The following is a 13,744-nucleotide window of genomic DNA, read 5'->3' on the forward strand; positions in this document are numbered from 1 at the left end:
TAAATTGATCATTTTATTATAAAACAACTGCAGTGAAACAGTAAAGGTAAAGAATCATTTCCTCAGGTAGTGTGACTCCAACAATATAAAGTGACCTCAAATAGTACATATCCAGCATCAAATGTGAATTAACATGCAAAACGTTTAACCCCCACCCATGTCACACCATATTTAGTTACAGTGTTAAATATATACATTAACCAGATGTAGACTTAAAATATAGTTTGGCATTTGAATAGCAAACATTGCACTTTAAAAAAAAACAAAAAATATATACAAGTACTGTATTCAATTCTGTAACAATCTAGTGTCGGCTGCTTTTCCTCCTGAGGACAGCCATAATATGGTCTAGGCAAACAGTTGGCATAGCAACAGCCAAGGTAAAAATGTCTTGTCGTAACCACCCAAAGTCAAGGTCTCACGGCATCAAGAAGACGGTGTAAACGAATCTGTAAAAAAAATAATATATATATTTTTTAAAGTGCAGCAAGAAATGGAGGTAATATATAAATATTGAGTGGTTAAATTTTAGGAAGTACCTCTCGGGTTTGGGGGAGGCCGAGGAGGTTTAAATGAGCTGCCTTGCGCCAAAGTATCGACAATCCAGCTTAGTGCGCTGGAGCAATATTCCATCTGTGAGATAAACAGACAACTGAATTACTACTCAAGATACCATCAACTTGATGTTCTCTAACAAGGAGCTCAATAGCAAAAATTCACAAGAGGTGTCTGATCCATAAAAAAAATTGTTTGACTTTCATTTCTGTCACTTTTCCAGTCTCTTGCAAAGCGTTGATGACACTATGACATGTCGCTTTGAGAACACAGCAAGGTAGGTGTCAAATTTCTTTTTTGATTGTAGGATAATTACACTTGTTTGGAAATGTTTGTGAGAAAGTTGATCAGGCGCCAAAGAAAGTAAGTATTATTCATGACAAGACAATGACTCACACATGCTGTAGCAAGCCAGTTGGTTATAACACTATGAGGAAGCAAGCCGAGAAAGACAAAACATATCATTATGACCGGATTTAAAAAAAAAAAAAACGAAAAAAAAACTGCTTTCTTCTGCGGGAATTGACAAGGTTTCAACTTCAAGGGCTTCGGGACATTTCTGATATTGGAAAATTGGACAGATTTTCAGCTCAAACTCAGCTACTCAGTACTGTTAATAAAGTGTTAGGTGTTGCTTTGTTCTCATGATGCTATTTATCAATGAACTGACAATTTATTGGTTCAAAATTGTGTTGTTAATTTTTAGCCCCTTTTCAGAGAACAGCAAATTGTGCAAAAACTTTTAGACGTTTAGAGAAAGTGAAATTAAGTTCAGCCAAATACCCTTAACTTTTGTGTGTGCACAACTCTAATTGTTTTATTTCCTTACTGTCTAATTGAGAGGAACCACTCCCAGTTAATACATTTCCTAATTAAAGTTTTACCTCACTCTCCAAAGTCCTGAGCCTGTGGTCGAAGTCTCTGCTTTCAGTCAGATGTTTCATCACACCGTCCACCCTAAAAAGAAAGAAAGAAAGAAAAGGCAATTTTAAGTAACTCATTTACTTCCAGCCATTTTCACTGAAGCAATCCCCTTCGCTCCTGGCTGTTTTACTGGCTTTTACTGATTTTACAAGGGCCACAGAATATTGTGTTCTATTGCTATAAAAACATGGAACCTACCAAAAGAAAGATTAGAGTCTCTTCTTTCATCAAGAAAAAAATATATATTTGTATCTGTTTCCGTTTTGCAGCAATTTAGCATTAGAATATAGCTAAGTTTCATCAATATTCACATTCCTGGTGAAAACACCGGCAAAAAGAGCTGATTTCTCATTCTGCTGCCACCTGCTGGCCGTTTTTTGTAATAACTACCATTGCCTTAAGCCATCTCTTCATGTCAGAAGCTGCATCAAAGTCTTCTGTATGCTCTTGCATTAAAAACAAAAACAAAAAAACATATAAATACGTTTTTTGGGAGTGAAGGACACAGTATTAAAAAAACGTGTTTACACGTTTTGGGGTTTGAATGAGCATGACATGGATTGATTGAATATCTAAAACACTGACAACAAACGTGAGTTCACCCCTAGGTAAAAATGTCAACATTTTGTCCAAAGTGTCATAATATGAAATCAGTTTTAAGCCCATCTCCTAGAGATTATTTTTAGTAACGTCAACTCCAAAAAGCTAGGCCTCACTTGGCAGACATGCGCTTGAGCCTCTCCGAGTCGCTACTCTTCTGGATCTTGTTCTGAGCGGTCAGGAAGTCCTCCTTCTGAATGGTTTCCCACGTCATAAGTCTGTTTGCTGCTTTTCCTTTGAGCTGCAATACTAGTGAGACACAAACACAAGCGGACGTTTACCCGTGCCAGCTTGGCAAGAACCCAGCTCAAACAATGAGGGAAAACACTGACCAAAGTGGTGGATCTTGACAGAGGAGACCTTGCGGAAGTTTCTCTTGATGAAGAGGTTGATGTGAGAGAGGATGATGAAGGGCGGCGCCAGCGAGGGGCGCGAGTGGTACTGGACGATGAGGTTGTACCGCTGGAACTTCCAGTAAATGTCACTGTTGGCCTGCACCTCGTTGAAGGTGTGACTGCACAGACAAAGCACATCGGTGGTTGTGAAAATAAATATTTACTAACGTCTCCCCTGATGAAGCTTGAGAACCCCTGATTGATGAGACATCAAACATATTTACCTAAACATAGCAATGAGAAGATTGATGAGCAGGATGTTGGTGACCAGCAGATAAACAACCAGCAGGATTACCACCAGCCAGTTGCTGTACGTAATTCGGCACGGCTCCGCACCGCCGTCAATCAGCGTCACGTTGTTGGTGCACGGCATGTCCCAGTCCTTCCCCACTGGGAAGAATGCAGATGAAAGACAAAAAGCAGTCAGAGAAACTCAGCACTGAAAGAGATCTAATTGGTAGAATTCCTCAAGAAAATCTTGAGATGAGATAAAAGCATTTTTTTGGAATGCTAAAACCAAATGAACAGTTTCTAACTAACCATGCATTCACATGCTACCGTCAGATCGCAGTTGAGGGGGTTAAAGTGGAAGTCAAACTTAAACATTACTAGTCCAAACATGACATTCTGATTATTATTTGCGGAATATGAGTTATGAAGCAAAATCCAGCTGTTTTTATCCATTTTAGGGGGCGGCTATTTTGCCATTTGCTGTCGACTGAAGATGACATCAATGTTGCTTAGGTCTCAGGCAAAGACCAATCACAGCGCACCTGTTTTCTGAAGCTGCATTGTGATTGGCTGTTACCTGAGACCTGAGCAACATTGATGTCATCTTCAGTCGACAGCAAGTGGCAAAATGGCCGCCCCCATGAGATGGATAAATATGTCTGGATTTTGCTGCTTAACTCATATTCCACTAACACAATATTAAACAGAATAACATATTTAGACTAGTGGGGCTGCACAGAACATAATCTTGTCAACAGCAAAAAAAATTGGGGGGGGGGGGGGGGGGTTGACTTCCACTTTAAAATAAAAGTCAATGTACATATGTGCCCCTACCGTCCATTTCTTCGACGGGGATCTGCCCAAAAATGTGCAAGTAGGGCCTATAGAAAACCCGGCGAAAGATGCGATCAAGTCGGGGATCGTAGGAATACAGCAAAGCCTGGTTGGCCACACCATAAGCCATTAGCCAGACTCCCAGGAAGAAGAGAAAGAAGAAGACATCCTTCATCTGGATAACATTTTTCAAAAAAAGGAGAAAAAAAAGTGAGAAATACTCATTTATTAGCTTCAAGATGTGTTTTGTCACTTTTTTTCTTACCATCTTTCCCACTATGATGATTTTGGGTCCCAGCTGTTTGTGAATGGCAAAGATGTGAATGAGGCGGAGGGTGAAGACCATGTAGTCTGCACACATAACATCTCGGCCAAATTCATAGGACAAGCGGAACATCCTGAAACACAGGTAGACTGTATTAAAAACGACGTGGCAATGGCGCCTCCTAGTGCTCAGTTAAAGTTTGTCATGCTTTTCTAGCACAGTGATTACCAACCACTGTGCCTTGAGAGATCATAAAGTGTGTGGTGGAAAATTATTCACATTTGCGTAATACTACAAAGTACTACCATAATGGCCGACATAATCCAATAGCAAATATCCAAGTGTTCATCAAAAACAAGGCAGTGGTTTAATTCCTAAACGTGTATTTAATATTATTGTAAGCCATCAAAATATTATGCATAGTTTCAACATTAACACTGCGCTTATTAAAAAAACAAAAAACATACTTTATGATTATATTATTGAAAATGTATTGCACAAAAGTTAAATAAAAAAATTGCAGCTAAATAAATGTTTAACTCATTCACTTCCAGCTACTTGAGAGCATTTTAAATATGTTCAATACCCATACGATATTGTGTTCAATAATTATATATACACAGAATCTACCAAATGACAAAATTGACTCTCTCCTTTCTGCTGTTTGCCGTTCTTTTATAATCAAAAGTAGAAAAAGGGTAGGTTGCCTAAAATGCATAAAATTCTCCTATGGACTCTCTAACTGCGTTGATCTCATATCTAAAATGGGGCAATGATGTCATCGACTGGTGGTTGTGCGTCAGTAAAGTTGTTTCAAAGTTAGAAATGTATAGTGGAGCAGAAACAGATGCTCCCCCACCCATCCCCGTTGAAAAGACGTAATTGACGAGTATACTCGTCAATGGTAGTGAATGATACAAAAAACAAAAAAAAGTTAAATAGAATTCAACGTCTTATATAATCCACTATTATGTCCTTAAGTGTAGTGTATTTTTATTGGATTTTTTTGTGATGTGTTTTTGAATTATTTCGAATGCAAAACATAGGCGAACTGTAAAAGACTGGCATACGATTATGCCTGCGTGTCTTAAATCCTTCACTAAAATCACACCCACGTTAGGGCGGGTGTCACAAAGGCATACTGGTGCGAAGCCAAGACGCAAGAGAACCAAGTCTGAAAATGGTTCAACTTCATTACAAGGCTGCCAACAACTGGTGTGGCAGGGAATTTTTTTTTAAAGTGACAGCGGTGGAAAGGATTTCACTATTACAACTGTGTGCAGGGAGATAAAAATAAGATAGATGTGGCTCGTGAAATATTTCCTCTGACCTAAATGATGCTCCTTAGCTCAATCAAGGTTGTCAAACGCTGCAGTACAAACGCATGGATGATCCATTACCTGCAAATTAGGCCAATTATGAACAGTATGATGGCGGTGAGGTCACACTTGTGCCACATATCCTGAATGTACACTCGGACTCTCTGGCGCAAAGTCATCGTCCCTAAAAAGAAAGTCTTGGAAAGAAAAACGACATTAAGAACAATTAATGTGTAAATTGTAATTGTATATTTGGGGTGTCCAAAGTTTTTCTACCAAGGGTCACAAATAGAAAAGGCTCAGCGTTTAAACAGGCCAGGTTTAGTTTTTTTTGTTGTTTTTTTTATATATGGAAATCAAGCTAGGAATAGTAAAACTCCGCCCATAATTGAACCCACAAAACAAAATGGAGAGGATCGTAAAGCATCAACACCATACTTTTATAGCATGTACACAATGATAAACCCATGTTACATAAATGACTATTTGATAAATTCATCAACATTAACAAACTACCTTTACATGAGGCTCATCACTGCTAAACTCTTTGACTGCCAGACGTTTTCAGAAAAGGGATGCCGTGGGTGCCAGCCGATTTTAAGCATTTTGACTGATCTTTCAAGGTCCATAGAAAATTATGTGTTTGGACTATGGAAACACACATACTGCCAAAACAAGATTGGACTCTCATCTTCCATCAGAAAAAAAAGTTTGTTTCTACCTTATTCCGTTTTTGAGTAATCAACAATAGAAAATGGTTAGTTTCACCTGTTTTGAAAAAAAACGTCTTTTAACGTCTTTGGCACTCCTCCATAGGATTTTACGAAATGTTATTTAACGTTTTTGGCAGTCAAAGAGATAAAAATATATGCCGGGCTTGTAAAAATATGCAGCGGGCTGTAAATGGCCACCGGACCAGACTTTGGACACCCCTGATGTACAGCCTCTCCTCATTTACCTCTCGTATCTCCTCGCACACAATGGTGAACACCCAGAAATAAAGCACCAGCTCCGTTATGGCAGGACCTGCTGGGGGCGGCGGCTTGAAATCCACCAGCAGCACGTAGGCGAAAAGCAGCAGAAATAGGAAGTACATGAGGACGTTGCCCAAAAAGGACGTGACTGGCGCGAACCAAAACTGACGCCATCTCGACACGATGAACGGCCGCTCGGGAGGTTTTGGAGACATTGGTCTGCCTGAATAAAACAATATGACGACACCATTAGCTCACATCCTGACTCAGCATTTTGGGTAGTATTTACAGTACAGGGAGGGAAGTAGTGACTCACCTTTGATGGTAGCAGTCCTAGGAGTGTACATTCCCTGTGAGTCTGCTTCACTGGGGGTGCAACCACAACATGAGGTCAGTTATGTGAAAGCTATCAACACAAAGCTCAAACGTGATAAATGAGGACTACAGCTTTCACTCGCCGTATCAGCCCAGATTTTTGGGGTGGAACTCACATACTGTTACTTTTTGATTGTTTCTTGGATTATAAATATATATATATATATTTTTAAATACTTAAATAATGATTTTTTTTTTTTTTTTAGATTTCTCTTGATGAACAAAAATTTGAGGTACAAGTGTGCTTCAGACCCCCACCACTAGATGGCACCAGCAAACTAGCCCCATCAATTTGCATTGATTTCCTCACAATGGAAGGACAATATTATTTGGTAGCAGTAAAATACTATAAGATACGGCTAATAGCAAAAACTCAAGAGTTAATGTGTACTGTGCACCTCTAGATATACATTGTTCACTTTTTATGATTTTTGCGATAAATAAGTGTAGACTATACGATTACATGTGCTTGATGTCGGAGAAGGAGAAGATGGTGGTGCCATAAAGGCTGTCGTTGTCCCGGCCCACGGCATCCTCACTGGGCTTCACATCTTTCTCCTGCTGGTGCTCCTCTGGTGCCCTGCAAGGCGGAGCGGAGACCCCGATATATAAGTAAGTAGTGTGAGATCATACAAACTTACCAATGAATTCAATGAGAAGTTGTTTTTTTAAAAAAAAAATTATGTGTAGTTGTTGCCTCCCATTCCATTCAGATTAGATCGTATTCTGCAGCTGACACCGTAATGGTGAAAGTTAACACTTGGTATGGTAAGGTTTGGTAATCTTAGTAAAAAAAAAATTGGTGTGCCATCTCATTGTGTTCATTCTGATGAGTATTTTGGTTCTTGGTCTTCAGACAATTTTTCTGGAAAGTTCATGTCAAATTCCAAGTTCTTGGACATATTTTAATGTTGTTGGAAGACTGATCTTGTAGTAGCTAATGAGAATACTGAGTTGACGTTACCTGAAGGAGATCAGGTTGGTGTAGCAGAGGACAGGGCAGAAGAAAACGAGTAGCAGTTTCCACACCTCAGTGTTCCTCTTCATGTCACCCCACCAGATTTGGGACAACAGAGACTGCGGAAAGAAAAGAGGCCATTTACTACATGCTAAGTGATATGTTCATTTGAAAGTGAGCGCCGTGGAAACAAAGCCAGCTACCTGAACTCCATCATGGCTGAAGAAAAGGCGGGCGTCCGCACCCATTCCCATTTGGAGGCAGGTGGTCCCGCCCCAGACCGGAGATTTGCGAATCAGCAAGGTGAAGGAGCGACTTTCATTGCTACGGTAACACGAACTGAAGACGTCTGAAATTCAGAAAACAAGGTATATAAAGTATACAATAATCACAAAAAAACGTTAGATATTTGGCTTTCAGGTGAACAGTTATTAGAGAAGGTAAAGGTTGTGCTGAAATCATTTTAGTTTCATCCTGAAATTTCACCCAAAAGCTCGTAGTGCATAATAAGCCTAGTATGACCAGATTCCTGCTTTTACCATGTGCAGTGTTCTCAAATTTCTGAGCCAACTCTTTCACCGAGAGTTTGGTTTCGGTCTCAACTTCCAGTTTGGAAAGTTCCCTTAATATCTTGCAGCCGCACAGAGCGCTCAGCACCGACTCTCCTGCCTAGAATGGAAAAAGTAGAAAAGTCCTTGAAATTAAACACTGACATTTTCAAGAATGTTTTGTTAATTCAACATGTCCATCTTTTAACTCCATCTATCAAGCTACCATCTCCCAGAAGAAAGTAGCCATCTCGCTGCGGTTCTGGAGGACGGCCCAGATGAAGAGCGAAGCCCAGGGGTAGAGACAGCGCTTCTCCCGATACAAACAGTCTCCGCGCAGCAGCTTGCTGGCGTGCTGGAAAGAGAGGAAACAGGTTGGTGATCAACTTGAGCATACAGTGAATCCCTGTTTATCGTGTGGGTTATGTTCCAGACAAAGATGAAAGAACATAATATAGAGCGATCATATAAAAATGATGTGTAAACATATTCGGAAACACACAAACATTTGTAAGCATAAAATGTATAGAAAATACTGTATAGTATTTATAAAGTGTTGTATGCTGTAAATTCCCCTAGATGACAGTAATTCACTAAATTATGTTATTGTGTTATAGTATTCCATTTCCCTTATAAATTGACTTCTAATGAAGTCTAAAAAATATTTGTTTTCAATTATTTACAATATTCATGTTAATGGAAAAACACCACGGAAAAACCCTTTAAAAAAATCAGCGCTATGAACAATCCCATTTTTTGCTGTACACTGAACAATACAATGCGTCATACAATATTGCAGGGCGTTTAAGAATACCCTAATTGCCCTCCTCTTGGACGTAATCTTTTCCAAATCCAAGGGTGCATAATAGAATGGCTGGCAGACGTCACCCATTAACAATTCTAGTACTCTTGACACCTGAGGAGAAAAGAAAAGAAAAAATAAATAATGATGATCACCACACATTTAAAGGTTTCCTGATTGGGTTTAAAAAAAAAAAAAAAATCACCTCAAAAAGACTGAGCTCTGTCACTGGTCCACTGTGAATGTTCTCAGCTGCACCTTTGCTGGGGGCCTCCTGCATGTGCGAGGGTGTACCAAGTCTCTCCAGCAGGCGGCGCTGGAGTAGCTGGTAAAGAAGTGTCCCATCAGCCACGGATCTGTAGAGGCTTTCCAGCCGACCATAGGTCAGGTAGTCCAGGATGTTTAGACCATTCTCGGTGAAGAGGCGCACAAACTGAGGCTTGTCGTTGATCAAGGCGTCGGTCATGGAGTCCTCCAGGTCTTCATACTGTAATCATTGGAGTGTGTTGGAAGTGAGCGATTTCAGGACGAAAACTTAGAAAAGACTCGACTCGACTGGAGGCTCACTCTCCACTGGATATCTCCGTTGAAGAGTTCGCTCTTGGCGATGTCCACCCTGTTCCACGTGACTGCGAGCTTCAGCTCTTCGTTGTACGGGCTGTGGTCGACTGACACGCGCTGTTTGGACGCTGAGAAGTCACACAGCATCTTAAGTTACGCTGCCGGAGGAAAAATGCCGAAAGTCCTTAATGTGGATTGGATATTTATACTATACCTTCCACCAGAGCTTTGAGCAGCACTGTGTCAAAGTCGTTGGGGCCTTCTTGCTCTCCATGGTAGATGGTGATCAAGTCCTTGTTTTGGTAGATGCTCAGAGCCTGGAGAGGTCAATATGGAGGAGAGAGGAGAGGGGGCACACAGTATGAGCATAATATTCTGAAATATATTTTTTTTAACAGTCTTAACTCATTTGCTCCCAAAAACGTATTCTATAAAAACTTTCTATTTTAAATGTTTTAAGTGTCCCAAAGACGTATTTATACATTTGTTAATTTTTTTTATGCTAGAGCATACAGAAGGCTTTGATGCAGCCTCTCAACTGCAAAGAGCGGTTGAAGAAATGGTAGTTAGTACACAAATGGCCAGCAGGTGGCAGCAGAGCAAAATAGATCAACCGGGGCCATGTTGAAAAAAAAAAAAGCTAATTTACCGGTACTCACAATTCTAAAAAGATTTGTGAATAATGATTCAATTTAGCTTTATTCTAATGCTAATTGCCGCAAAACGGAAACAGATAGAAATATCCTTTTTTTTTCATGATTAAAGAAGACTCCAATCTTTCTTTTGGTAGGTTCCATGTTTGTTTTTTATAGCAATAGAACACAATATTCTGTGGGCCTTGCAAAATCAGTCAAAATCCAGTAAAACAGCCAGGAGTGAAGGTGATTGCTTCAGTGAGAATGGCTGGGAATGATTGCGTTAACAGGCTTGAAGAATTTGATTAGTTAATTGTGAATATAGCCACGTCCCCAGTTTGTAACTCTAACTGTTACCAAGTAACAGTAATCAAGTAACTGTCACTAAGTGACTAAAGGAAAATAAACCAAGACAAAAAAACAAAAAACAACATGTCTGAAATAGCGGAACTTTATTTGGGGTTACTCAAAAGCACTTTAAATGGCAGCAGGCGGGTGCTGACAAGTAACTTTAACTGAGTAACTTTAAGTAACAGTAACTAAAGAAAAAAAGTCCCAATTTGTAACTGTTACTAAGTAACTATAGCCAAGTAACAAAAACCAAGTTACAAAGTCATGAAGAGCACCAAAATAATCAGTACTGCACCCTTTTTTGGGTGTACCAACTACAGTCGTATGTGCTTGTAAAGGGCGGATGTAGACTAGAAACTGCATAAAAGCTCTAATGGGTCAAGTAGCCAATCAGTCCTCAAAGGTTTGCCCCACCCCCCACCGCACTTTGGCATTTCCTTTTAATTAACAGTCCACACACAACAGCTATCCTTAGGAGTGAAATTACATTTAAAAAATTCCATTAACAAAGTGTTTGTTGTTTCAATAGCCTAAACGCGACAGTGTTCATTGGATGATGTTGCACATGAGAAAAAAATGTAAGGGGCCATTGTACCGAGGGACGTCTATGTATGTGCGTGTATGCCCTCTGCAAATGACTTGGCAACGGTCCATGTCTGTTATGGAATATCCTGTCTGTGCTCCGATGGAATTTTGAGCCCAGCGGCATTAAAAGAAAGGTCAACCAAAACCCTGAGATCATCTATTGTAAGCCCATAAGGTTGCAACATTGTGGGCAATTTTTTGCGCCCCATGGATCACAATTTTAAGTTTTAAAGCGGACAGATTTAAAATTGTCATTTTAATAATACAACAATAATTTACGCTCAATTTTTTTTACTGAATCATTTTTTAATTATTCTAATTACAATCAATTAGGTAAAACGCTATTTAACAATAATAATTTTGAATTTAAAATTGTTTATTTTGATAATAAAATTATCTTTTTATTTTATTTATAATCAATTCAGATCAATAAATAAACTACACACAATTACATTAAACTTTGCTTTAATTAAATTAATTATAAGTAAAACAGTATTAAATATTTTATTATAAATTTAACTAATTTAACTAACTAATTGTTTTAATTTTATGTAAAATTTAAAAAAAGTAATTAAAACTGTCTATTTAATTTTAATCCATGTTCATATTTACTTCATTATTTAAAGTAAAAGTAATTGTAATAAACTAAACTAAATGATTTAAAATTAAATTAAATCAATTAAAAATGACAAAAAAAGACTATGAATGAGTTTGACTGATTGATGTTAATTTGTTATATTTTAATAACAATCTGTTTTTATTTGTATTCACAATCAATTTAATTACAATTTAGACAATTATTTAATGAAATACATTTTGAATAAATATTTTATGGGGGAAATTTTTGGGAATAAAATTATTCATTGTCGTGTTTTTATTTATAAATACAATATATAATAAAAAAAATAATAATTTTAGTACCATTTTTAATATTTAGAATAACCAGTTTAAATACAGTAAATAATTAACTCTAAATTACTAAAACACGAATACATACATTAACCAAACTTTAGGAAAACTGCTAGAAATATTAGTCTTAATAATGTAAACGCTCGCTGGGCTGGATTAAAGAATATGAGTATTATTTGGCCCATGGGCCATATTTTGTCTAACCCTGGGTCACACCCTTACTGCTGGGCCTTCCTGCTTGCTGCATGTCAAAAAAGCACAAAGGTGTGACAAGAGGTGTTGAACTTACACGCTCAACAAGTTTGTCCGTCTCCGCTTCAGAGGGAAAGTATTTGCGAACCCGTTCCGCCACTCTGTCTTTCAGGTCCACGCTGGGACCCGCCTCACCGTCGCCCTCGCCGGAAGACGGGACAACCGGTGCTGACGACAAGTTCTTCACGATGTCACTCAGGAAGTCGGCCGTGCCTCCTGAGCCAGCGAGCACCAACCACGGCATGGAGCTCTTCAGAGAGAGATCAACTCTCTGGTATGAAAGGAAATCGGGACACATTTCTTGAGGGTGTGTTCTTTGAACTGCTCACTAAAGTGAATGACACAATCCGATTTTGACAAAGCTTTACCTCCAGTAGAGTGGCGTCCCCTGAGACCAGCATGCAAAGAACTGGGATGTCGATACTGCCGCTGCCTAAAAATAGCAAATAATAAATTAAAAAGAGACAGTAGGAATATTCTGAATTTATTAATACAAGTGCATGTGAGAATATTACTGCAGATACCCTCACAGGAAATATCTAACTATCAACAGTATCTATCTACAGTGGTAATAAAAGTCTACACACCCCTATTTAAATGCCAGGTTTTCATGATACACATAATGAGGAAAATATATGGCATTGCATTTTTTCTTTTTGCCATTAATGTAATCTTTACGAAAGTAAAATAACAGAAATAATGGGTTTGCAAAAGTCTGGACACCCCCATAAAAAACAATAAAACTCATTAAATGTGAGTCAGCACATACTGTACCTACCACCATTTTAACCCCAAATAAATTTCAGATGGTTTGGTATGCTTTTCCTGAAGCTTTTTTTCCCCCCTTTCTAGAGAAGTCTGAAGGTTTTGTGCTAACACTGCCTGCTATTTTGAACTGTTGATAATTCCCTCCAATTTGCCTAAAAAAAACATGGAGAAGAGTTTTTTTTAACATTTGTTTCAAAATTTGCCAAACACACTTAAAATCTCCCAAATGCATCTGGCAAAATGTGGTAAATGGTCCAATAAAAACAAGGTTGAACTTTTTGGCCATAATTCAGATCCGAAGCACTTTAAATGGTGCATTTGTGTGCTGACTCTTATTTAATTTAATTTAATTTATTCAAATGGAGGGAATTATGAACAGTTCCACCAAGAGGATGAACAATTTACAGATTACAGTACCTGATAAATTTCAGTTTTCCAGTAGCAATTAAATAGCCACTTTTCTTGGTCCAATTTACCCAACAGATGAATAAAAAATAAAAACTACAATATAAGTCTTACAACAATCTGTATCTATCTTATGGGTCCTGTTTATAAATTATGATCAATGCATCAATTTATTTTTAGTCAGGCAAGGGTTAAAGCAGTTAAGGAATCTTGTTCATTTTTGCCCCCTGCACTCATCTTGACTTTACATGTCGAGAGCAATGTGTCAAATGCATGCTTGGGCATGCAATGGCTGCCAGTAGATACCAAAGGATCATCACATGCCATTAGCTTAAGAATCAACACAACAGTGCTCAACAAATGCTGCATAACATGTTGTGGTTGTAAGGCGCATTTCTTCAGGGAGTGAGATCCGTGCTTTCTTTTAATTCAGGTTGTATCGTTTTAAAAATACTCGCAATAATAACAGCACGGGGGAAACGACAAACAATGGAGGCA

The 13,744-nt window shown here is 38.5% G+C and overlaps 2 protein-coding genes across 2 annotated transcripts in view; one reads left to right on the plus strand and one right to left on the minus strand.

Annotated features, from left to right (window-relative positions):
• LOC144037957 (transient receptor potential cation channel subfamily M member 4-like) overlaps positions 1–13,744 on the minus strand; it is a 17,453-nt gene continuing 3,709 nt past the window's right edge. Inside the window, exons 7-28 of the mRNA XM_077549859.1 lie at positions 12,442–12,506; positions 12,111–12,344; positions 9,556–9,658; positions 9,348–9,469; positions 8,986–9,267; positions 8,793–8,894; positions 8,205–8,333; positions 7,970–8,099; positions 7,634–7,779; positions 7,437–7,549; positions 6,936–7,052; positions 6,414–6,463; positions 6,082–6,320; positions 5,205–5,320; positions 3,805–3,937; positions 3,540–3,714; positions 2,699–2,864; positions 2,412–2,593; positions 2,196–2,328; positions 1,440–1,512; positions 540–633; positions 1–449 (exon numbers count right to left, since the gene is read on the minus strand). Coding sequence (XP_077405985.1) covers positions 427–449; positions 540–633; positions 1,440–1,512; positions 2,196–2,328; positions 2,412–2,593; positions 2,699–2,864; positions 3,540–3,714; positions 3,805–3,937; positions 5,205–5,320; positions 6,082–6,320; positions 6,414–6,463; positions 6,936–7,052; positions 7,437–7,549; positions 7,634–7,779; positions 7,970–8,099; positions 8,205–8,333; positions 8,793–8,894; positions 8,986–9,267; positions 9,348–9,469; positions 9,556–9,658; positions 12,111–12,344; positions 12,442–12,506 — 2,927 coding nt within the window. The 3' untranslated portion in view covers positions 1–426. The remainder of the gene's footprint in view (positions 450–539; positions 634–1,439; positions 1,513–2,195; positions 2,329–2,411; positions 2,594–2,698; positions 2,865–3,539; positions 3,715–3,804; positions 3,938–5,204; positions 5,321–6,081; positions 6,321–6,413; positions 6,464–6,935; positions 7,053–7,436; positions 7,550–7,633; positions 7,780–7,969; positions 8,100–8,204; positions 8,334–8,792; positions 8,895–8,985; positions 9,268–9,347; positions 9,470–9,555; positions 9,659–12,110; positions 12,345–12,441; positions 12,507–13,744) is intronic.
• The window catches only part of LOC144037960 (chaperone Ric-8A), a 22,866-nt gene continuing 17,334 nt past the window's right edge, over positions 8,213–13,744 (plus strand). The window contains exons 1-2 of the mRNA XM_077549873.1: positions 8,213–8,352; positions 12,186–12,347. The gene's annotated coding sequence lies outside the window, so the exon portion shown is untranslated. The remainder of the gene's footprint in view (positions 8,353–12,185; positions 12,348–13,744) is intronic.

The sequence above is a fragment of the Vanacampus margaritifer genome, chromosome 18 (genome assembly GCF_051991255.1).
Source record: "Vanacampus margaritifer isolate UIUO_Vmar chromosome 18, RoL_Vmar_1.0, whole genome shotgun sequence".
Taxonomy (NCBI): domain Eukaryota; kingdom Metazoa; phylum Chordata; class Actinopteri; order Syngnathiformes; family Syngnathidae; genus Vanacampus; species Vanacampus margaritifer.